This window comes from Mauremys reevesii, linkage group 5 (genome assembly GCF_016161935.1).
Source record: "Mauremys reevesii isolate NIE-2019 linkage group 5, ASM1616193v1, whole genome shotgun sequence".
NCBI classification, from domain to species: Eukaryota; Metazoa; Chordata; order Testudines; family Geoemydidae; genus Mauremys; species Mauremys reevesii.
The window spans coordinates 134294188-134317139 of record NC_052627.1 but is presented as its reverse complement, the minus strand read 5'-3'; the positions used below and the strand labels follow the sequence as shown (position 1 = coordinate 134317139).

At 53.4% G+C, this 22952-nt stretch overlaps 1 protein-coding gene across 3 annotated transcripts in view; it reads right to left on the bottom strand.

The window, feature by feature from the left end:
* Positions 1-20176, bottom strand: part of RAB11FIP5 (RAB11 family interacting protein 5) — a 98906-nt gene extending 78730 nt beyond the window's left edge. The window contains exon 1 of one of the 3 annotated variants that reach the window (XM_039540216.1): positions 19421-20176. In XM_039540216.1, the coding sequence (XP_039396150.1) occupies positions 19421-19845 (425 nt within the window). In that variant the 5' untranslated portion in view covers positions 19846-20176. The remainder of the gene's footprint in view (positions 1-19420) is intronic. The other 2 variants (XM_039540215.1, XM_039540211.1) reach the window with 2 other exon arrangements.
* Positions 20177-22952: the final 2776 nt, after the last annotated feature.

The window sequence follows — 22952 nt, the reverse complement described above, 5'->3', positions numbered from 1 at the left end:
GCCAGACGGATCAAGTGCTCTGCTGAACTGGAGGCAGCGCTCCCCTGTAGAGACACAGCGCTCTGCAGCAAGCGCCTGCGTCTTGCACCCTCCGGAGGGTGAGAGCTCGCAGGAACACGGGGGAGAAAAAGCTGATGAAAGGAAACAGCGGAACTTGTTTTAATGAAGCCTGGCTTTGAAACCAGTGGGCATTTGTTAGTTCTTTGCTAAACTAAGCAGCTGACCTTGCGCCCACAAAGCCCTTCCAGCAAGGCTGGTTTCTCAGAAGCCCGCAATAATGAGCAACATGGAAGCACAAACCTCACTTGTGTATCAGAAAACAGCAGCCTGTAAGGGCCCCACAGGTACATAAAGCCCTTCAGTCCCGCCACAGCCTAGGTCATAGGCAGGGGTGGCCAACCTGTGGCTCCGGAGCCACGTGCGGCTCTTCAGAAGTTAATATGCGGCTCCTTGTCTAGGCACCGACTCCAGGGCTGGAGCTACAGGCGCCAACTTTCCAACGGGCCGGGTGGTGCTCACTGCTCACCCCCTGGCTCTGCCACAGGCCCTGCCCCCACTCCACCCCTTCCCACCCCCTCCCCTCAGCCTGCAGTGTCCTCTGCACTGGACACAACAGCTGACCCGGAGGTGTGGGGAGGGATGCTGGTGGGCAGGAGGCACTGGGAGCCGGAGGGGGGGAGGGGGCTGCTGACGTGTTACTGTGGCTCTTTGGCAATGTACATTGGTAAATTCTGGCTCCTTCTCAGGCTCAGGTTGGCCACCCCTGCCACAGGGGATGGTAGGATGAGACTGGCCTACAATGGCATGCAGCCGATCTGCGGCTGCTAGTAGCAAATATCCCCAGTGGCTGGCGAAGGGACACTGGATAGGGAGGGCTCTGAGTTACTACCGAGAGGTGTCTGGCTGGTGGGTCTTGATGAAATGCTCAGGATCTAACTGATCGCCATATTTGGGGTCAGGAAGGAATTTTCCCCTGGCTCAGATTGGCAGAGACCCTGGGGGCTTTTCACCTCCCTCTGCAGCATGAGGCAAGGGGCACTTGCAGGTCTAAATTAGAGGACATGGTGGAGTCTCTGTAACGTGAAGTCTATAAACCATGATTTGAGGACGTCAGTAACGCAGCCAGAGGCTATGGGCCTGTTGCCAGAGTGGCTGGGTGAGGTTCTGTGGCCTGCGGTGTGCAGAAGGTCAAACTAGATGATCATGACAGTCCCTTCTGGCCTTAATGTCTAGGAGACCCTGCTCCGAGGTCCTTGCACTCGGACCAGACACACCAGCTGAGTCAGAAGAGGATAACAGAAGCAGCAAGGTCTTCAGCTCAGTTAACACTTTCCTGGCGGGATTAACATTTAAAGGCTTTGTGGGAGGAGCACATCAGAGGAGGGCGAGAGGTGCACTGGCACAGCCTGGATGTCCAGAGAAGGAGCGCAGAGAAGCAGAAGTTAGGCCAGAGGTTTGGGGTGGGAGCAGAGAGGAAGCCAGGCCACACCCCACCCTTCCGCACATCCATTAGGGGCCCTGCAGAAATAAAAACACTGCCACGCGCAGTCTGCAGCTACCAGGGCGCCACCCCCACAGGTGTAACAGCCGAGTCAAGAGTCATTGCCAGAGGATGGGCACAGCCCTGCAGTGACTATGACACGCAGTCTCAGATGTCTAACAAGGACGTATTTCACACTATGCCCAAAGCACTAACCAACCCCCACAGCGGCCTTTTGGAGACAGGCAAGGCCACCTCATCCCTACTGCAGGATGGGGACGTCCAGACTGGGGCTAGGATTAGAATACAGGAGAGTTCCTGACCCCCAGCCTTGTGCTCTGACCACTAGCTCCCATACTAAGGAGATCTCCTTCCTGGGCCTCCAGTTAATCCAGGTGATCGGTAACAAAAGTGCAACAGCCACGTGGCACAAGGAGCACACCAAGGCCATGTTCTTCCCCAACATCTACAGCAACGGCAGCTTTTATTGAAGTCGCGAGGTCACCCGGCAAGGACAGCACCTGGCTGCTGAGCAGAGAGTTCTTTGCTCACAAGTCACATTCCAAAAGTGCAATGGGAAAGGAAAACGGGACTGCGAAAAACAACGAGCCTGCCCGGAAAGGAACAAAGGAAGGTCACCGCAGCAGGGCCAGTGCAAGGATATTTCACGTCCTAGGCGAAACTTCCACCTTGAGCCCTCCTCGCCCCCACCCCCGGGATCCAGGGCCGTCCCTAGCTATTTTTGGTGCCCTACGCAGCCCCCTCGCGGGGTGGGGGGGGCAGGCCTCCATGGGGGGGCTGTGTGGGGCCCTGCCCCAGGCCTCTGTGGGAAGGGGAGTGACCCAAGACCTCCATGGGAGACAGGGGGAGGGAAGGGGACAGGCCACTTCCTGCGGGAAGTGGAGTGACCCACCCCCTCCCCTGACTCCCAGCCGCCCCCCCCCGCCCCGCCCCGCCCGGGAGCCAGGGGAGCAGAGCAGGCTGGGGCCAGGTCACTCCACTTCCCACAGGAAGTGGCCATCCCCCCATCCCCCATGGAGGCCTGGGGCCATCCCACCCCCCGCTCCTCTCTGCGGAGGCCTGGGGCCCCAGCCTGCTCTGCTCCCCTGGCTCCCAGGCTTGGGGGGAGGGGGAAGGGGGGAACCGCCCCCCAGCACTTGCCGGCATCACGGCTGGGAGCCAGGGGAGCGGAGCAGGCTGGGGCCAGGTCACTCCACTTACCATGCGGTGAGTGCAGGGTCGGGCCTGGCTGCAGTCTTCAGGGGACTGGGGGCAGGGTTGGGGTGGAGCAGGGGTGGGGGCCAAGGGCAAGAGCTGGGGAGACCCCCCCTTCGGCAGTTCCCCGCCCCAGCTCACCTCCGCTCCGCTTTCTCCCCTGAGCACGCTGGTGCCGCTCCACTTCTCCCGCCTCCCAGGCTTGCGGCATCAATCAGCTGTTTGGCAGGACAAGCCTGGGAGGGGAGGAGAATTAGAGCGCACGCCCCCGCCCCTCCATTACTTGCTGCAGGCAGCCCTCCCCACGCCCCCCAGCTCACTTCCACTCCACCGCCTCCCTTGAGCAGGCTTTTTGGCGCCCCAGGCAGCCGCCTAGTTCACCTAGTGGTTCCACCGGCCCTGCACTGCAGGCAGCACGTAGTGCATGAAACGCCAATGCTGGATTCAGCCCCGCTCAGCCCCACCTGGCGACACAGGAGGAAACAGTGTCACTGGGGCAGGTGGAGGGATTCTAGATGGAAGGCACCTCGGTCAGAGGGGAACAGCAAGGAATCACAAGCCAACCATGTCTCTTTCAAAGAGCCAGTGAGATCCTGCCTGGGAGAGGGGAAAAGAGCAGGGACAGAGACAAGGGTGGTGGGTTGAGAAATAGCTCTGTGTAGCCAGGAGCCTGTGCGGTGACCAGTGAGACATTAATTTGGCAGCTCAGTCCAGTTCCCAGTGGGCAAACCCATGCCCTTCCCCTTATCAAGTCTCTGCAGAGAGCAGTGCTCTTTCCAGGACAGGAGAACTGGCATTGCTGCAATGGTTCTGCAGACAGAGCGAATGCCTCCGCATCTCTGGTGCCTCCCTGTTACCAGCACTGCATGCGCTAGAACTATGTGAAAAGTTTCCAGCTGAGGTGCCAAGTATGACGGAGACCCACTGTTGTGATAACTGGGCCTACAAACATACCCACATTCTGAGTGAACGGTCATAAAATGGTGCAATCACCTGTCATAGCAAACAGTGACGGGAAAGGGTAAGAAAAGTCCAGCTTAGATTGGTGCATAAGATTGTTTATAAGAGTTAGTGAAAAAGAAAAACAAAGACTGAGTTAGTCTAAACTAAACAGAGAGATTTTGGGGGCAGGGACATGTGAACCAACTGGGGAATTCCTGGAGGAGGGGGATGGCTGTTAGGCCTCCATCCTGCTCCAGGGGCTTTGTCCTTCACCTGGGGATTCTGACGGTTACTGCATCATCGGGAAGTCCAGTCCTCGGCACCCAGCAGGGACACCTGGTCCTCACCACCACTCCAGCGGAGACCCCCGCTGGGAACACAGGAAATCCTGTTTGTCTCCATCCCTTTGTGTGGTCCTTTCTGTCCCGCTATTTCTCCTCCTATCCTCTCCCTCTCTGCTTTCTAGCTTAGCTGATCCTGAGATCAACTGTGGCACATGCACCGGCACAGTGAGAAAAAAACAGCCCATCCAGCTCTGCGCAGTACGAGAGAGACCAGACCAACCGGATGATGTCCCAAACCAAGATGACCCAGAGCCCACAGCACTGCTGTTGTGGCTGACATGTCTACTCAGCGCATTAGACTGTGGCTGACCTGACCTCACAATACCGAGAACATCAACAAAAGCCGCATTTCCTCCCCCCAGGTCTGTTAAAGCAACAAGAGAGACCATCCTTCACACCTCAGAACTGAGCAACACTACTAACCAGCGCTTTCTCCCCCGATCAAAAAGGATTGTCCAATCCAGTAAGGGACCTCTGATATACTCTCTGAAAAAGGGCCGGCTCCAGGCACCAGCATCCCAAGCAGGTGCTTGGGGCGGCCATCTGCAAGGGGCGGCAGGCCGTGCATTTTTGGCCCCAAGCAGCGCGCCGAATTGCCGCCACGGACGGCGGGGGCAGTGCGTGTGCCTTTAGGGCAGCACACGCGTTTCCGCAGCAGCAGCGGCAATTCGGCGGCAGCTTCTACGTTCAGCTGTCTGCGGCGGCGTAGCTTCTGTCTTCCAGCTGAAGACAGAAGCTGCCGCCGAATTGCTGCTGCCACGGAAACTCACGTGCCGCCCTAACGGCACATGGACTGCCCCTGCTGTCCGCGGCGGCAATTCGGCACGCTGCTTGGGGCGGTGAAAACAATAGAACTGGCCCTGTTGGTGATATTTGTTTTGCACGCTCATTTCATTTCCATTTTAAACTGCATTGTAAGGTGTTTTAACATCTTTTCTTTATGTATCTTAGTTAACACAATGTCTAAACTTTGGCATAAGCGTCTTAGTGTGTTTCCCATGAAATTAACAAACCCTGGTCTCTGTATACCAAACCCTGCACCTTGTTTACAACTGTTTAAGGCTGCACAGTTCCAGGGTCAGGGTAACACCTCTGACTCTTTGAGCCCTTTTATTCCATCCAATTTGATGCACCGCCACTCAAAGCATTCAGCATAATCATATCCTCCACCTTCCCCCACTCAGAAGGATCAGCTTACTAAGCATGGGTTTCAACACAGCCAGGCATTTCCTGGTGTGGTCAAATTACCACGAAAATATCCCCTTCCAGCTGCCTTTCCAGTCCCAAAAACAAAGATTTCATCACAGCTCACGCTGGGCAGTGCAGCAGTCAGATATCCACCCTCGCACAGGGAAGGGCATTTCAACACCTTGTTTTTCAAAACCTAGCTGGGCCATACGGGAAGTTCATGAGCTGTCATATTCCATTTCCTCCCACTCCCCATTTTAGAAGTGGAGAAACAGGCACGGAGATCTTAAACTGACTCATCCGGGGTCGCACTACAAACAAAGTAGAAACAGATCCCAGATCTCCCTGGCTTGTGCCTTAACCACAAAACCCTAGGTCTGATCTGCATGTCACCCCGGACAGGGAGGCCAGCACGACACTGAATGAACCTGCGCTGCTCAGCTAGACACAAAGGAGCAAGACAAATATAGGAGCCACTCTTATCTACCAATACAGGACACACATGGAGTTGTCGGGAGGGTCTAATCACACTGCTGCTTTGTTGATATGGCAGTGCTCCCCGCAGCATGCCAGGGCTTCGGGCCGTCCCCAGAGAGCTCACGAGCTAACACGACAGGCAGAGGGATACAAGATCTGGACTTGCCCCCAAGCGCCCTTCTCCCAACCCATTAGTAGCTACCCAGTTCTTTTCAGGCCTCGCCACAGAAGTGGGTCTTTGGAGGCATCTGACAGGCGAGGACACAGCAAGGTCAGGCACCAGTTCAGGAAGGTGTCCCACGCGCCGGGGGGGGTTGTGGGGGGAGAAGGGCTTGCAGCGACGGCTGTGGGTGAAGCAGATGAACGGGGTGAGGAGGGAAGATGAAGGCTGGCATAGCCGGCCAGGGGAAGGGTCTGAGGCAAAGTTGAGAAGGGCCTTGACGCAGAGGGGGAGCCGTTGGAGGGATTCTGGGGTGGTGACATGGCCAGAGCAACAGGCAGGGAATATAATCTCGGCGGCTGTGTTCTGCATTGGCTAGACGGCCTTCCTCTGTTTATCCATAGGGGGGGCAACTTTTTGGCCCAAGGGCCACGTTGGCGTTGTAAAACTGCATGGAGGGCCGGGTAGGGAAGGCTGTGCCTCCCCAAACAACCTGCCCTTGCCCCCTATTGGACCCTTCCCACTGACTGCCCCCCACAGAACCCCTGACCCATCCAACCCCCCTCGCTCCTTGTCCCCTAACCGCTCCCTCCCAGGACCCCCCCGCTCCTAACCACCCCTGGGACCTCACCCCCTATCCAATCCCCCCCTGCTGCCTGACCCCTAGCTACACCCCTGCCCCCGACAGGCCCTCCATGGACTCCACACCTATCCAACCGCCCTGTTCCCCGTCCCTGACCCCTATCCACACCCCCTTCCCCTCAGACTCCCACACTTATCCAAACACACACCCCCCACGTTCCCAGTCCCCTGACCACCCCACAGAACCTCCACCCCATCCAACCGCTCCCTGCTCCCTGACTGCCCCTCGGGACTCCCCATCCCTTATCCAACCCCCCGACCCCTTTACCAGGCCGCTCAGAGCAGCATGTCTGGTGGCCGCGCTGCTCGGCAGGAGCACGCAACCCCGCTGCCCAGAGCGCTGCCCAGAGCGCTGCCCGCACGGCGGCATGGCTCTGCAGGGGAGGGGCCGGGAGCTCAAGGGCTGGGCAGGTCGGTCCCACGGGCCGGATGTGGCCCGTAGGCCGTAGTTTGCCCACCTCTGATCTAGAGGATCCCATGCAGACTTCGCTACAGTGTTGTAACTCAGGACTGGACGAGCCACCAAGAGAGAGAGGAGACATTTCTGCAGCAAGACCGGGAACTGGAAGGGGCACGGCTCCAGAATGAAAGAAGCCGGGTATATGAGTCAAGACACTCTGGACAGGCCATCCTAGAGCCGCACCCCTTTTGGTCACAACCGACCTGTGCTGGATTCAAAGTGCCACCCTTGAGATCAGAGTCTCCATAAACCATTTAAAGAGCAGGCAGGATTCTCCCCCAGACTAGCTATTCTCACACATCAACGCCCACTCAAAAGCAAGCCTGCTGCTGGAGTCAGTCAAAAGCACAATCATCAAAACCTTGGGATCCTGCTGGAACAGCTTGCCCTAGGAAGCCCTGAGATATCACTCCCTCCTTGCCAGACAACAGTTTTTAAAAGAGGAGAAAAGAAACCCATCCTGGAACGAAGCCTGGCTTCCAGGAACTGAACCCAGAGCAGCATAGGGTTTCCACGATGTCCCAGCTGAGGTGGGGCGCTGCATTCAGTCAAGTTTCTCTGAGAGATCTCATTCCACACGGAAGGGAGACAAGGAACTGATGTTGCAAGCACGGGAAGTTTTGCCAAAACAGCTTAAGACAAAGAGCAGCCAGTGGGTAGAGGAGGGGGGAAAATAGGAAGCCGGGGCTCCGGGGAGCTTTCCCCCCATTCCGCTTTGTGGCACGACCTTGGGACAGTCACTTACCCTCCAGACCTCACTTTATTCTTCCATAAGACAGGCATACATACTTACTACTTATGTAGAGGGATGCCAGGGGCGTGCCACAGATGCATAAAGCATTTTGATAGCCTGGCATTAAGTGAACCTAGGAACAGGCTGCTCCAGAACATATCGCCAACTGAAACACGCAGTTTCTCTAGGTGTGCACATGGCCACCAGGGCCTGCTTATAGCACCGATAACGGGGTAACATAATCGTTCTGCTCGAAGAGCAAGCATCACCACGTGGTTTTTCCTTCTCTCCTAATGAGAACTGCGGCCCCTTTTAGTAACAGAACAGAAACCCCACAGTGAGTGACCGAGTTATTCCACAGACACTGCTTAATGCAATCAGAAGATAAATCGGGGGGGAGGGAGGGGTTGGTTTTAAGATCGGTGCTTGGATTCCCAATGCTTTTATCAGATTAAGCAGCTACCGAGCCAAGTGGAAGAGCCAGCATCATGGAAAGAAGTTTGGGATGGATAAATGCTGCAGTACACGAGCAGATCCTGCATCTTGGAAAGAGGTGAAGGCAGAGACAACAGGTGGAACCAGCCTAATGGACAAGTTCCTGCCAGTCCAGCTGGTACCCCCTATATTTCAAGAGTTAAAGAAAGACCAAGCCTGAGTACTTTTCATCCCGGCTCACTGCTGCATGCAGAGATGGATTTGCTGGGTATTGACACTTCCAGGGGTGAAAGATTAGTACAATAACCCAGCACACTTTAAGCTACAGATTAGCTAGACCAGCTTTGTTCTGGTCTGGAAGAAGAAGAAAAAAAAAGGGGGGACGGGGAACGACCCATTCGCAGAAAACAGAGATGGACTATGGGCCAAACAGCCCTGATGTAAACAGGATCAACTCCAGTGAACTGGCACCTGTTTACCCCAGGGCTGAATTCGATCCACTGCCTTGTCCTTTAAAAGTGAAAGACAAACAGGCCCAGCTTTGAGAGGCGTTTAGTCAGATGTATCAAGTCATTCTATAATATTAATGAACACAATAGAGGGGGAGCCAACGTACGTAATGACGCACGCGCTTATTCCACTGCATCATCGGAACACTGCCGCGTCCAGCCCAGCCTGCAGTTTGGCAGTACCGCTGACACACCAGCTGTAACCTTGAACCTAGCGAGAGCCAGGTTGTGATGGAGTCTCTGAACGCATCACAGTATCCCAGCAGAGCTTATGGAGCTGCATTGACTTTGTGTGTTTGTGCCGGGCATACAATCACTGCTGTAATTGTCACGGGTTTATTTTTGGGGGAGTGGGGGGGAGGGAGGGTCACCATGCTTGCATGTGCAACCTCACTAGCTCATTTCATTGCAGCCTGTAAGACATACAAGAGAGAGGTTTCTGCTGAGGTTTCTGCTACTTCACTTGTAAAGCTGGTCTTGCCTCACCTGAGATAAGTCATTGCTTTGGCCCAACTGGTTACTAAACCCACACGATTTTCACTCCCTGGTCTCCCAGAACATGCATGAAGGCCGCTGCTCCCCACTCTCTGCTTTCCTTCAGCAGACCGGGCTGCCTCTCTTCCCACCTGCCTAACTCCTCTTTGTAGATTTTAAGACCAGAAAAGGACCATTGTGATCATCTAGTCCAGGGGTTCTCAAACGTCATTGCACCGCGACCCCCTTCTGACACTAAAAATTACCACATGACCCCAGGAGGGGGACCGAAGCTTGAGCCTGCCTGAGCCCCACTGACCCGGGTGGGGGACGGGGAGAGTGGGACAAAGCTGAAGCCCAAGCGGGACCTGTAACCTGAGTCCCAACACGCAGGACTGAAACCCTCAGGCTTCGGCCTCTGGTGGTGGAGCTCGGGCTTCGGCCCTGGGCCCCAGCACGTTTAAGCCAGCCCTGGTGACCCCATTAAAATGGGGTTGCAACCCACCTTGGGGTCCCGACCCACAGTTTGAGAACTGCTGATCTAGTCTGACCTCCTGCCTCTCACAGGCTGGAGACCCTCACCCGGTAATTCCCACGCATAGCCCTGACTTCTGGTTGAGCTACAGAATCTTTTAGAAAGATCCTCAGTCTTGATTTAAAGACTCCAGGTGACGGGGAATTCACCACGACCCTTGGTAAGGTGTTTCAATTTGTCTAGCTTCAGCTTCCAGCCATTGGATCTAGCTGCACCTTGTTCTGCTAGATTAGAGAGCTGACTAATACGGTCTTCCTCTAGCTACCAACCCAACCCTGAAGCAGCAAGGGGCCCTTCCCTACTTCCCTATAATGGTGGGGGGAGGGGGAGAAGAGTAGAGGGACGAAGGGAAGGAAACGATTGCATGGAGGAGCTTGGGGGCAGTGGGTGTGTGGGGAGAGTGGGGGCTCGTAGGTCTTAGCTGGGCTGGTGTGTTCTAATGACAATTTTGCAAGGCTATTTAACCAAGGCCGTTAAACGGCGCCAACATTTCAAGGCTGCTTGGCCATGCAGCCAGAGTGCAGGAAGCCGTTCTTGCCTTATTTGTTTAAGATCGGGGCACCACTGAGCAGAATGAAGGGCTGAGTTGATCCTGTAGAAATGTGACTTTGTAACCCCAGGGAGTTCAGGGGTTCCAAACGCATGCAGGCCACTAACCTCTCCCTAGAAGCTCCCAAAGGTGCTCTAGCCCCAGTTCCTATTGCTGACTGCAAGGCGAGCTCCATTGTGGAGGCACCTCCCAGGAGCAATCTCTGCCTCTGCTCCCATCCTCTTGACCTCTTTGGCCAGGCAAAGATGCACACTCACTGCCCAGTGACTCTTTCCAGCATTAAGCAGCAGCCCTCAGCATTTCCGCAGCGGGTTTGGAGCAAGACAGAAGCTGCAAATCCCCAGAGTGCAAATCCCACCATGACTATGCGTCTCCATTTTTGCATTGCGGGGCTTTTCTTAGCACCAAAGCCACTGGAATTGGAGAGGGGGGCGAACCAGCCCAATTGCTCCGTATCACAGTAGAAGCGTTCCACTCGGCTCTCCTGAATTATAACAGGAGCTGCTGTTGGCAGCTGATTTCATGCTGCAGCACTCGGTATAACGCAGGGAGAGTTTAACCGCTATTGCTCTTGTGGCTTCTACAGCCCATTCGAAAATCAGTCCAGAAACTCCAGCTGCCAGCGTTGGGACAGCCAGCAAGGTTATTACAACAGATTAATACAAGTCAAAAGGCCTTTGATTTGGCAAGCCTGTAGAGTCAGTCCAGGATACAGAACTTCAGGCGTGCCGTGTCTATTGTCTGTGTTCTGGATCAGAAGCCAGAATTCGACATGCACTTCACTCACCGAGAATCACACCCGCAGGGCTTGAAAAATGTACTGGCCGCCTACCAGCCGGACGCCAGCCTGAAAGATAACCCCCTCCCCAGTAAGCTTCTATGGCAACACGCTGGCAATAAGACCAGCTGCATTCTCAACATGTGTTAAGGAGACGAGTGCCGGTTGGCATCCCACTTGAACCCTTCTCTTCTCCTTGCCACTGGAAGGAGGAAAAAGCTCTATCCTCAGTTAGATCTGCTCCTTACCCAGCCTCCTAGCTGTTGCATGAGGGCAGAGTAGAGGCTTCTCCGCCACCACACTACTGCTCACACATGCTACCTTTTGTGGAATCATCATCTTCTTGCGGAATAGCTCCCGGGCTGCTCACAAGTTTGCCCAGTAGCAGCACGCAACGAACACGAAGTTTGACTGCTGCACAAAGGTTGCGAATAGCAGCCGTGGGGAGGATGTTTTGCTCTCCCAATGCTTGGAAACGCAGGATGCTGGAGCAGCGGAGGTAGCAGGGGTGCAAACTCCAACGCAAGACCCAACAGCTCACGTGTGGGGGGTTCATCTTTGCAACGACATGGACTAGAAACAGAAGTTAATGAAGTGAAAAACTTCAGTTCTGAACCAAATAAAAACAGCTTAGGTAGCCCTCAAGCCACATTTGCCAGAAGGAGTTTCCACTTGCCACTGGGAAGTAGGGTTTTTGAGCCCTGCAAAACCACATCAACGGCAAACACCCCCAGCGGCCCCCATCTCTTTCAGGATACAACTGAACAGGACTTTCATGTTTAAAGCCCTCTAGGGACTTGCCCTGGCCCTCTTCTGCTCCCCTCCCTAAGCTACGGCCTTTCACACAGTCTGGTGGTTTGACAGCCTTTGCCTGGGCAGCTCCCATCATCTGGAGCAACCTCTCCACTTCACTGACACATTTCAGGGGCAGAAGACGACATTTTCCTCCTTTTGTTTCATCCCATATTGTGCAAAGGAAGATGTTTCATTCAGTAACTGCACTACTGTAACTCCCTTAGGCGTCTGCAGATGTATAGCATCTCTCCATGCAAGCTAAGAACAGTCTTGCACAGGCACAGAACAGCTCTGTTTCTTTTAGAGCTACCCCTTGTGGCACTCAGCCCCAGGACTTGTCGGAAGCCCGCTGAGCCCGTCTCAAACACTAAGTATGCACCAGAATGAATGCAGGTGGCTTCTGTTAGAACTCTATTAGTTTGACCTTTCAGTGCATGGGTCCTTCCAAATACAATTAGGACAGATGGAGCAACCAGAGATGCAGGATAGCTGGACAGTGGGTGGCAGGGCAAGACAGATGGTCAGACGTGCATGGGAGAGGGAGGGGCCAGTTTTAAGGTAACGCACATTTAGTGATTTATTGCCACGCGGCAGATAAGCTGAGGCAGGAACCCAGCAAGCTGGCTCAATGCAGTCACCAGAGCAGTGAGACACTGTTCTTTCCTATACACTACAGGGATGGCGGCATTATGGATATGACACATGACAAACCCTTAAATTCAGTTCTCACGACGGTACCAGATTTCAAGTCTTGAGAGTTGTCAATTACCCACAGAAAAATACACACTGTCCGTTCCCCACCCTCCCTCCCCACCCCGACCTGGAGGCATCACCTCGACTGGAGACACTAGTTTGTCTCCCATGGCAGCTTTAGCAGAGGCCAGAGGGGTGCATCAGTCTCGGAGGCAGTCGTGACGGACACTTGTTCTTTTGGAACTGGACTGAGGCAGTTCATTTCACCTCCCCGACCACCTAGATAATGGAAAGCAGCTGGGACCATTTGGCAAGCCTGGAATCAGCCTCAGCGTTTAGGAGGGGTCCTAACAGGAAAGGAAGCAGCTTCGTCTCCTGAGACATACCATGCCACCCTCACTTCTGCACTGCTGTTAGCAGCAGCGCTGCCTTCAGAGCTGGGCTCCCGGCCACGGCCACCACTACTCTCCAGCCGCCCAACCCTGTGAAATCGGGTCTCCCCTACAATAGCCAGATTTCATGGGGGAGATCAGATTTCATGGTCCGTGAAGCGTTTTTCACAGCTGTGAATGTGGCAGGGCCCTACTCATATCACATAAGGATGATAAAGCCCTTTCCAGTCCATTTGTAATTAGGAAGATGTTAATCAGCAGCAGCTAGGTATGAACATTTTAAAAATCAGTAGACCCAGATAACGTGCACCGAGGTGTCCTAACACGGTTGGCTGATGAGACCTCTGGCCCACGGATATTAATTTTTAAGTCATCTTGGAACAGCAGGGAAATTCCAGAAAGACTGGAAGAGTGTTAATGTTGTGCAAAGAGTCAAAAAGGGCACATGGGTCAACCTGGGTAACTATAAGCCAGTTAGCCTAACAATCCCTGCCAAAATAATGGAAAAACTGGCATGGAATTCAACTGATTAAAGAATAGGAATATAATTTAATGCCGGTCAACCTGGTTTTATGGAATATAGGTCTTGTCAAACATGTCTGATTTCATTCTTTGATAAGAATACAAGTTTGGTTGATAAACGTGACTGTGTAGATATAACATACTTTGACCTAGAAGCGCACGGCATTCCGATTCAAGGTTTAGCTCTATACAATATCAGTCAAGCACGTGTTAACTGGATTAAGAACTGGCTAACTGATAGATCTCAGAAAGTAGCTGTCAACAGGGAAATCAAATGGAGGCTTTTCTATTAGGGTTCCACAGGGATCAGTACTAGGGCTGAAGACAATCAGTATTTTTATCAAATTATATGGAGGGAAGTTTTAAAAAAAAATCACTGCTGATGACACGAGACTGACACATAACGAGGTGGTCAAGGCAATCCAACAGCGCAATCCGGCTTGTTTAGTAAACTGACCCCATTCAAACAAAATGTGTTTGACTAGGGCAAAAGGCAAAAAGTTATGCATCTAGGAAGAAGGAATGCAGGCCAAGACTACAGAATGAGGGACTGTATCCTGGAAAGCAGCGACTCTGAAAAGGACTTAAGGGTCATCCCGGACAAACAATTTATCATGAGCTCTGGCTGTGACAAAAAGGGCTAACGTGATCCTTGGATGTATAAACAGGGGAGTAGGGAGGTGATTTTACCTCTGTACATAGCATTGGCAAGACAGATACTAGAACACTGCAAACAGTTCTGGTGTCCACATTTTTAAAAGGATGTTGAAAACTGAAGTAAAGAGCCGCAGAGTGATGCAAGGGCTGGAGCAACTGCCTTACAGGGAGAAATGTAAAAAGCTGAATCTGTTTCATTTACCGAAAAGACTGAGAGGCGACTTTATTACAGGTGTATAAGCAAATACTGGTTACTAAAGGGCTCTGTGATCCAGTGCAGAAAGGCGGAACAAGAGCCCATGGCTGAAAGCTGAAGCCAGACAAATTCAGATTGGAAATAAGGCACAGATTTCTCTTAACAGTGAGGGTGTTTAGCTATTGGAACACACTACCAAGGGAAGTGGTGGATTCTCCGTCTCTGGGTGCCTTTCTGGAAAATATGATTTAGCCAAATGCAGGTGACTGGGCTCAACACAGGCATAATTAGGTGAAATTTAACAGCCATTGATATACAGAAGTTTAGACTAAAATTGTCCCTTTGCGACATTCTGTACGTCAGAATAGCACCCTGAAGCCCCCACATTCACCACTGCATACAAAACATACAATCATATCAAAGCATGCCTTGGGAGTATCATTTGAGAAGTCATGATCTGTTGAACATTACTAGCCTGTTGAATTACGTGTGTTATCGTTGTATTTGAAGTTATGACGTTTTGCTGTGTGTGTGTCATTGAAATATGTTGAGAGTGTGGGAGATGCTCACAGCTGGCCTTTTGGTGGCAACAAAGGAGCAACAAACAGCTGCAAAACAGATTTACATTTGGACTAGTCATCCCGTGTTGATGTCCCATTAAGGAGAATCCATTCTCCCAGTGAGCCCCCTCCAAGCATGCAGACAATGGAAACTACTTAACCCAGTGACTGAGCAGGGGACTCCATGCCCAAGACAGTATCATTCCATGCCCATGGATTGGGGGGTATAAATTGGAGTCTGTGACATCTGCCCCATGCCTCTCTCCTCTGCCACCTAATCTGAAGGCAACAAGAACATTTGGAAGAAATGACTTTGAACTGGAGCGATTGGTCCCAGGCTGAGCAAAGAATTCAGCTTGTGTATCAAGAACTGTACCCTGCTTACAACGCCTAGTGGGGTGACAAAAATTGCTGGATTCAAATCTTGCTTAGTCTGATAACGTTTGAATTTAGACTGAGATTTTATTTTTATTTCGTATGTAACCAACTTTGACCTATATGCCTACCACTTATAATCACTTAAAATCTATCTGTTGTTAATAAACTTATTTTAATGTTTTATCCTTACCAGTGAGTTTGTCTAACGTGTTTGGGGAATCTGCTCAGATTACAAAGGCTAGTGCATCTGCTATCCTTTGCCAAAGCGGTGAACTAATTAATGAGTTTGCACTGTTCAAGAGAAGGTCTTAAGTGGTGTGAAATGGTACATTTCTGAGGTGCAAGGCTGGAGGTTGGGGATATTTACAGGTGTCTCTCTCTCTCTCTCTGTATAGCTCATGAGTGGCTTAGAAAGTATTTATGCAACTTCACTGGGTGTGCCTCTGCATGCTGTTGGCTGAGTGATCACAGCACCTGGAGGTGTTTGCAGCTTGTCACTTGCATAGCACTGTAAGAGACAGCCCAGGGAGGAGTGTTAAGGGGGCACAGCGGTCCCACAGTTCCAGGTTCTATCCCAGGGGTATGTCAGACTCTTCTGGCCTTAAACTCTATGAATTTACAAAAAAGACCAAACCATAAGCAGCCACTGGCACAAATGTGCCCTCCTTGGCCAAGATGAAGAGCCTGAGCTTAGCGGAGATGGAAGTGATCAGTTCACAAGCTGTGTGCCTGCCCACTCAAATGAAACACTTCCTAAGCCAACAACTGGCCTACAGCAGCAATGAGGAACTACCAGCTAGCCTACTGCTTGCAGCCTGTACCAGGAGATACCAGGACTAACCCTAGTTTACCATTCTGCTCCCCACCTCTGCCTATCCAGACACATACATGGCCCTCATCTCTGCCACGACTGAGCACTTAGGAACTGTCACTGTTTCTGCTCCACGCATGATTCCTTATTATGCTCTTGGCTTTGTCTCCATGGCTTCCTGCCATACAGACCACCCCCACTCTGTGGACGTTTTCCTTGAGCCTCGCTGCTATTCCTCCTCAAGATGCTTCTGTGAGGCCTTTAACACATTAGACCGTGTCTTTTCTCAAAAAAGAGAGTTGCTTAGAAAAAACACATTTTATTAACCTATGCAACCAGGCTTTCATCTTGCTGCTGCAACCCTTGCCTTCTCTCCCCACCCACCCCCAGTTAATCATCTCCGGCCCTGTCCTAACTCTGGTTGTAATCTCTTGAGGGTGAGCTGCCACTGCAAAGCACCAGTTGCATTTATGTTACCATATAATGATACGGACATTCAGTTCTTAATGAATTCCTGAAGGCTCCATGTCTATCTTCACCCATACGGCCTTGGGGAGACAGTGCAGTGCAGCCAGCCATGTGGCCGCAAAGAGCTGAGCTGATTTTTATCTGATACTAGCAGACTTCTCTCAAACAAAAGTGTCTACAGCTGACTCAACCAGAGGTTGAAAGTTTACTTCCAAGGTTAGGCAGTTATAAGTTACTGTGTAACACAGCTTGTTGAACTAACCCCTCGGACTTGTAGGGGTTTGCACCATTTCATACCAACCTGCAGGCTTGCAGTCTCCAGTGAGAGTTTGCTAAGCAACCGCTGTCTCCTCCAAAGAGACTCCCGAAGGTCCATATGGGCCCTGTGAAGTACTCACTCGATGACAGTATACAGCTGCACCAACTTGCCTAGAGAATGCAAGCACCTGAGGCCAGGAGTCACTTGGCAGTTATCCACTGTACTGCACTTTGTGCATCTGATGCTTGTGATGAAAATCTACAAATGGCTCCACTGTTATCCAGCACTGCTGACCTCCCGATTACAATGCACTGCTCTGAACGAGTTAGCATTTGTGCAACAACCCCCCACATTAGACAGAAGCAGAACTGCTCAGCTATGTGTCTTAGCCCCTACTCCGCTGACAATGAATGGAGATTCTCTTATGCTTTTGGTACCGGAGCACCTGAGTTTTCATCCCACTGTCACATAAAGCTCCCTGTCTAGCCCCAGGCAATCTCAGGTGTGTGAGGGCACAGATGCTTAATAGCTCTTCCCTTGTGCAATTTGGTGCTTAAAGAGTTTCTTTTGCCATCAATCAATAAAAGTAGCCAGTGTTCGGTTATTCCACGTTGTCCTGAGATGCAAGGTTTGCTTTAACCTTTGTTTAGGTGTTTCTACATCACCGTTATAAAGCTGTATGTCTGTTCAGTCAGTGCCACAACCTAAGCTGGGTTACAAACACAGCTCCATACGACACCTTCAAAGAAACAAAACTAAGCGAAGAAAAGGGTTAAGATCAGCACAGCAGAGTTCCTGGGCAGGAGCCCACTACTTGGGTTACACAGCAAGGCATCAAAGCTGTGATGCAAGTCATCACATGAGACACCATCACTGCCAGCTCCTGAGCAAGTCAGATGAAACGGCAGGCAATATAGCCCAGCCTGCAAAACATAAACAGTGGAAAAGGCTCACAAGATAACAGCAGTATTATTGTTGCTAAAGTAGCACCCAGGGACCTCAAAATCAGGGGGAAACTGTGCTAGGCACTGTACAACCACATAATGAAAAGATCGCTCCGGCCGCAAAGAGCTTTCAGCCTTAGGCTCCATTCCCACACTCAATGGGACTACTCCTGTGCACTGGGTTAAGCACACACTTACCCACTTCAGGATCTGAGCCAAAGTAAAGCCAGCGCACTCTGATTATTTAACCCGGTTTCCCTAATTCAATATTTAGCATGGCGTGGACGCAAGGCCTCTCCCTTTGTACAATGGCTTTCTTTAAATACGCTGACAAAGGGGCACTGCTTTCCTTATGGAGAGCTTTGTGCATTCCAACCTTGTCCAGAGTATAATCCATCAATGCCCAGAGCAAGCTGCAAGGAGCACTGAAAGTGAAATTTCACACACACACACTCTCTCTCTCTCTCAAGTGGGAGTGCCCCCCAATGGTTGTGATCTAGCAATCAAGTCTCCCTCTAAAGCCTGCAGATAAGCTGTTGCCTTGTGACCTAAATAGGACTTCTCTTTCGAACCATCCACTCTTCCGACCTCTTCATCCATGTAAGAGTAAAGCGATCAGCAAATGCTCCCAGAAAAATAAGTCAAACCACACAGAGCAGAGTTATTCCCTTTTTTAATTGTTACCAACCCACCCCCTTTCCACCAAAAACTGCCCATATTAGGCAAGCCAGAGCCCCAAGAGCCTTGCTGTGCTGTGGAGCAAAAACAAACCAGATTTGTTTGGGATTTGGGGGGAAACAATGTTCTGACCCCTTTAACACTGTTAATCCTGCTCTCCACAAGATCTCCACTCTGTCTCCTGACATGCCTGGGAGAGGGACACTACCCAATGGATGGAGACTGGAGCATATGCCCAGCCCCTCCCAAGTCCCTCTGCAGTGACTCAGGCAGACAAGCTTGAGTGAGCAGAGGACGCTAGACTCTCTGATGTTTAGGATTTGGCGCAGGCAAGCCGTGAAACACTCCCAACCCTTGGACAGAAGACTTTGCATTCAACCCCACGCTTAAAAAACACTCAACTTGTTCCAACTCTGCTGCCTGCCAGCCAAGCACCTGAAAGCTTTTTTTTTTTAAACCCTCTTGGCACAGAAGGGATGGGAGACCCCACTGCAGCCATGTAAGCAGGAGTTGATCCAACTCTTCCCAGTGCGGGAGAGAGCCCTGCAAAAGCTGAACTTCATCCACCTTCCTGCAACCAACCAGTTCCAGCAACTGGGCACACAAGATCTGGGGCGCTCTGTGCCGCGTAGACCTAGGGGCCAAGGAAGTTTCTGGGGAACGTTCCTTGCATGTAATTGCTGGAACTTTTTGCCATGGCATTTCCCACCCACTCCGGTCCGGAGATGGGGAAAAGACCCATTCCCGTTGGGGTGACTCAACTCCCATGGGATTTGCCCAGCTCCAAGAGGGGGAGGGGATGTACTGATTTTGTAGGGACAGTCCTGATTTTTGGGTCTTTTTCATATAGAGGCTCCTATTACCCCCGCCCCTGTCCTGATTTTTCACATTTGCTGTCTGGTCACCCTAGGGGAGGGGGGCGTCTTAACTTTACAACCCCGCGTTAGCAAATTGCAATGCGGTAAGTGGTGCGTGCGCCCCGGGCTGGCCGCCAGCCCCTCCAGGCGGTGCAGTCTGGACGGGTTTTGAATTTGGGGGGGCGATGCCGTTGCAACAAGGGGGTAACCGCACTCCTCACCCCGACACCCAGCCGAGCATCACGCCCAGCCTGGGGGCAGGGGGGCCCGATCCGGCGGGATACTCACTGGCTCTCCCTGGAGCGGCTCTCCCTGAAGACCGGCTGCAGGGGCACGGTGGCCTGGCCTAGGAATTTGTCCAGGCCGATGAGCGCCCGGTGCATGACGGTGAGCACCAGCTCGCAGCCCGCCTTGCCCCGGGGGGAGCCCCCTCCCCAGTCCGCCGGCTCCTCCAGCTCCAGGGCCCCCGGGGGCAGCTCGAAGGAGCATTCCTCCTTCCACTCCGGGCTGCCCGTGCTCTTCTCCGCCACCGAGGTGCTGTACTTCTCCCGGCCCAGCTGGATGATGGTGTAGGCATCGCTGGTGCCCGGCTTCCCCCCGCCGCCGCCTCCCTTGCTCCGCAAGCCCCGGGCCTGCAGCACGGTCACCTGGACGTGGGTGGGCAGCCAGCGCTGCAGCGGCGGCTCCTGCTCCGCCACCCGCAGCAGGGACATGGCTCCGGGCGGGGCGGGGAGAAGCTCCCCCCGGGGCGCCCCTGCGGGAGGGCGGCTCGCTCGGGCTCAGGGCAATGCACAGCCCCGGGACGGTGCAATGCGAAGAGGGGAGACGCTCCCCCGCCCCCTGCGAGGACGATGCGGTGCAAACTCCCGGCCGGGGAAAGAGGGAGGCGCCCCGCGGCTGCAAACGCCCTGCCCCGCGGCTGCAAAGTAACTTTCCTCCCCGGGAAAAGGGGGTGGGCGAACGGAGGCAGCGGCCGCAGCAAAGCAAATCCCCGGGCCGCCCTGCGCCTCCGAGTCACTCAGCGGCTCGCACAGCGGCTGCAACCGGGCCCTGGACCGGACCCGCCCCCTCCGTGTCCAGATCCCCTCCCCCCGCCCAGGCTCCGCCTGCCGGGGAGCTGCCTGCATTGGCCGGGGGCCCAGGGCCCAGCAAACCCTCCCTCCTGCAGGCCGCTCCCGCCCCGGGCCTGGGCGCGCTGTTTGCTCCGGCTCCCGAGAAGTGCCATGGAAAAGCGAAGCCCCGTGGCCGAGCCTTGGGTGGGGCTGGACTCCACCAGCCGTGCCCACCCCAGGCATTCCCAAATCATGAGTCAGGCTGCAAAGAAATCAGTGCCCCCCCCCTTCCCCGGCCAGGCAAGGGCCAGTCACTCACTGGTGTGGACACAGCCCGAGGCACAGTGTGGCGAGAACAGGGAGCTGGCAACCTGGCCGGGTCTGGCTGCGCTGCCAGGCTCTGACGCCGGCTGGAGGCCAAGCCCCACTTCCAACCACACACAAGCCGGCCTGACTGGGGTCAGCAAGCACCCGGGGCCCGGATCCTAGAACCCCCCCTAGGAGAATGGGTCAGAGTCCAAGTCCCGCTGTGACGCGGGTCAAAGCCCTGTCATTTCGCAGGTGAACTAGGGTTGCCAACTGTCTGCTAGCACAAACCCAAAGACCCTTAACTCTGCCCCTTCCCTGAGGCCACACCCCTGTCCCGCCCCTTCTCTAAGGCCCCACCCCCTCCATCCTCCTAGCTGTGGCCTGCTTGCTCTCATTTTCACCAGGCTGGGGCAGGGGGTGTGGGCTCTGGGCTGGGGTAGGGGGTTGGGGATGGGGTGCAGCTGGGGGTGTGGGCTCTGGGCTGGGGAAGGGGGTTGGGGATGGGGTGCAGCAGGGGGTGTGGGCTCTGGGCTGGGGAAGGGGGTTGGGGATGGGGTGCAGCAGGGGGTTGGGGTGCAGGAGGGAATGTGTGGTGCACGCTCTGGAGGGAGTTTGAGTGGAGGAGGGGGTGCAGGGTGCAGGCTTTGGGCTGGGGGGGAGGAGTGCAGACTCTGGAAGGGAGTTTGCCTGTGGAGTGTGGGCTTTGGGATGGAGTTTGGGTGGGGGAAGGGGTGCAGTCTCTGGGAGGGAGTTTGGGCGCGGGCTCTTGACTGGGGCACGGTTGGGGTGCAGAGGGGGTGAGAGGTCGGGCTCTGGGAGGGAGTTTGTGTGTAGGGTGCGGGCTCTGGGCTGGGATGGGGTTGAGATGCAGAAGGAGTGCAGGGTGCAGGCTCTGGGAGGGAGTGCAGGGTGCAGGAGGGGGTGTGGACTCTGGGAGGGAGTTTGGGTGTGGGAGGAGGTGCAGGGTTTGGGCTCTGGGCTGGAGGAGGGGGTGAGGGGTGCAGGCTCTGGGAGGGAGTTTGGGTGCGGGAGGTAATGCAGAATGCAGGCTCTGGGAGGGAGTTTGTGTGCGGGTTGGGGTACAGGAGGGGTTGAGGGGGCCGTGCTTATCTCAGATGGCTCCCAAAAGTGACCAGCACATCCCTCTGGCAGTGGCTCCTAGGCGGAGGGGCCAGGGGGTCTGCGCAGGCCGCTGCCTGCAGGCACCGCCCCCACAGCTTCCATTGGCCACAGTTCCCGGCCAATGGTGCAGAGTTGGTGCTCGGGGCGAGGGCAGCGCACAGAGACCCCCCAGGAGTCAGAGGACCATGCTGGCCGCTTCCGCGACTGGTGCAGAGCCAAGGCAGATAAGGGAGCCTGCCTTAGCCCTGCCGGACTGTTAGTGCTTAAAATCTCCCAGTAGCCTCCGGGAGATAGAGCATGATTCCAGGAGACACGCGGCGAAACCAGGAGGGTTGGCAACCCTAGTGTGAACGCAGGTCAACCCAAGACCAGATCAGAAGATCTAGGTGGCACAGTGTGGACACACTAGCACAGCTGTGAGACTCAGGTCCAGCAACTGTTAACCCAGGTTTACAATACACTCAAGAATGGGTTTGGAAACAGTGACTCGACAGTCGCAGGACCCATGGAACCACGTTTAGAGTGCAGTGTAGACATACCCTATATGTGAAAGCATAGAGTCAAATGAAATAAAAATCTTAAATGAACCAAACTGTACCTAGAATCTCTAGGGCTAGTAATTCCATGCTTGACTAATAAGAATATAGCAATACAGACCAGTTGACCAGGATGGTGATAGTGACTGTGAAATGCTCAGGGAGATTAGGCTATAAAAATAAAAAACTCATTAATAATGAGGGATTTCAGCTATCCCCATATTGACTGGGCACATGTCACCTCAGCATAGGATGCAGAGAAAATTTATTGACACCTTAAATCATAGAATGATAGAACTGGAAGGGACCTCAAGAGGTCATCTAGTCCAGTCCCCCACACTCAAGGCAGGACAAAGTATTATCTTCTAGACCATCCCTGACAGGTGTTTGTCCAACCTGCTCTCAAAAATCCCCAATGATGGAGATTCCACAACCTCCCTAGGCAATTTATTCCAGTGCTTAACCACTCTGACCATTAGGAAGTTTTTCCTAATGTCCAGCCTAAACTGCCCTTGCTGTAATTTAAGCCCATTGCTTCTTGTCCTATCCTCAGAGGTTAAGAAGAACAATTTTTCTCCCTCCTTCTTGTAACAACCTTTTATGTACTTGAAAATTGTTATCATGTCCCCTCTCAGTCTTCTCTCCTCCAGGCTAAACAAACCCAATTTTTTCAATCTTCCCTCGTAGGTCGTGTTTTCTAGACCTTTAATCATTTTTGTTACTCTTCTCTGGACTCTTTCCAATTCAGCCACATCTTTCCTGAAATGTTGCACCCAGAACTGGACACAATACTCTAGTTGA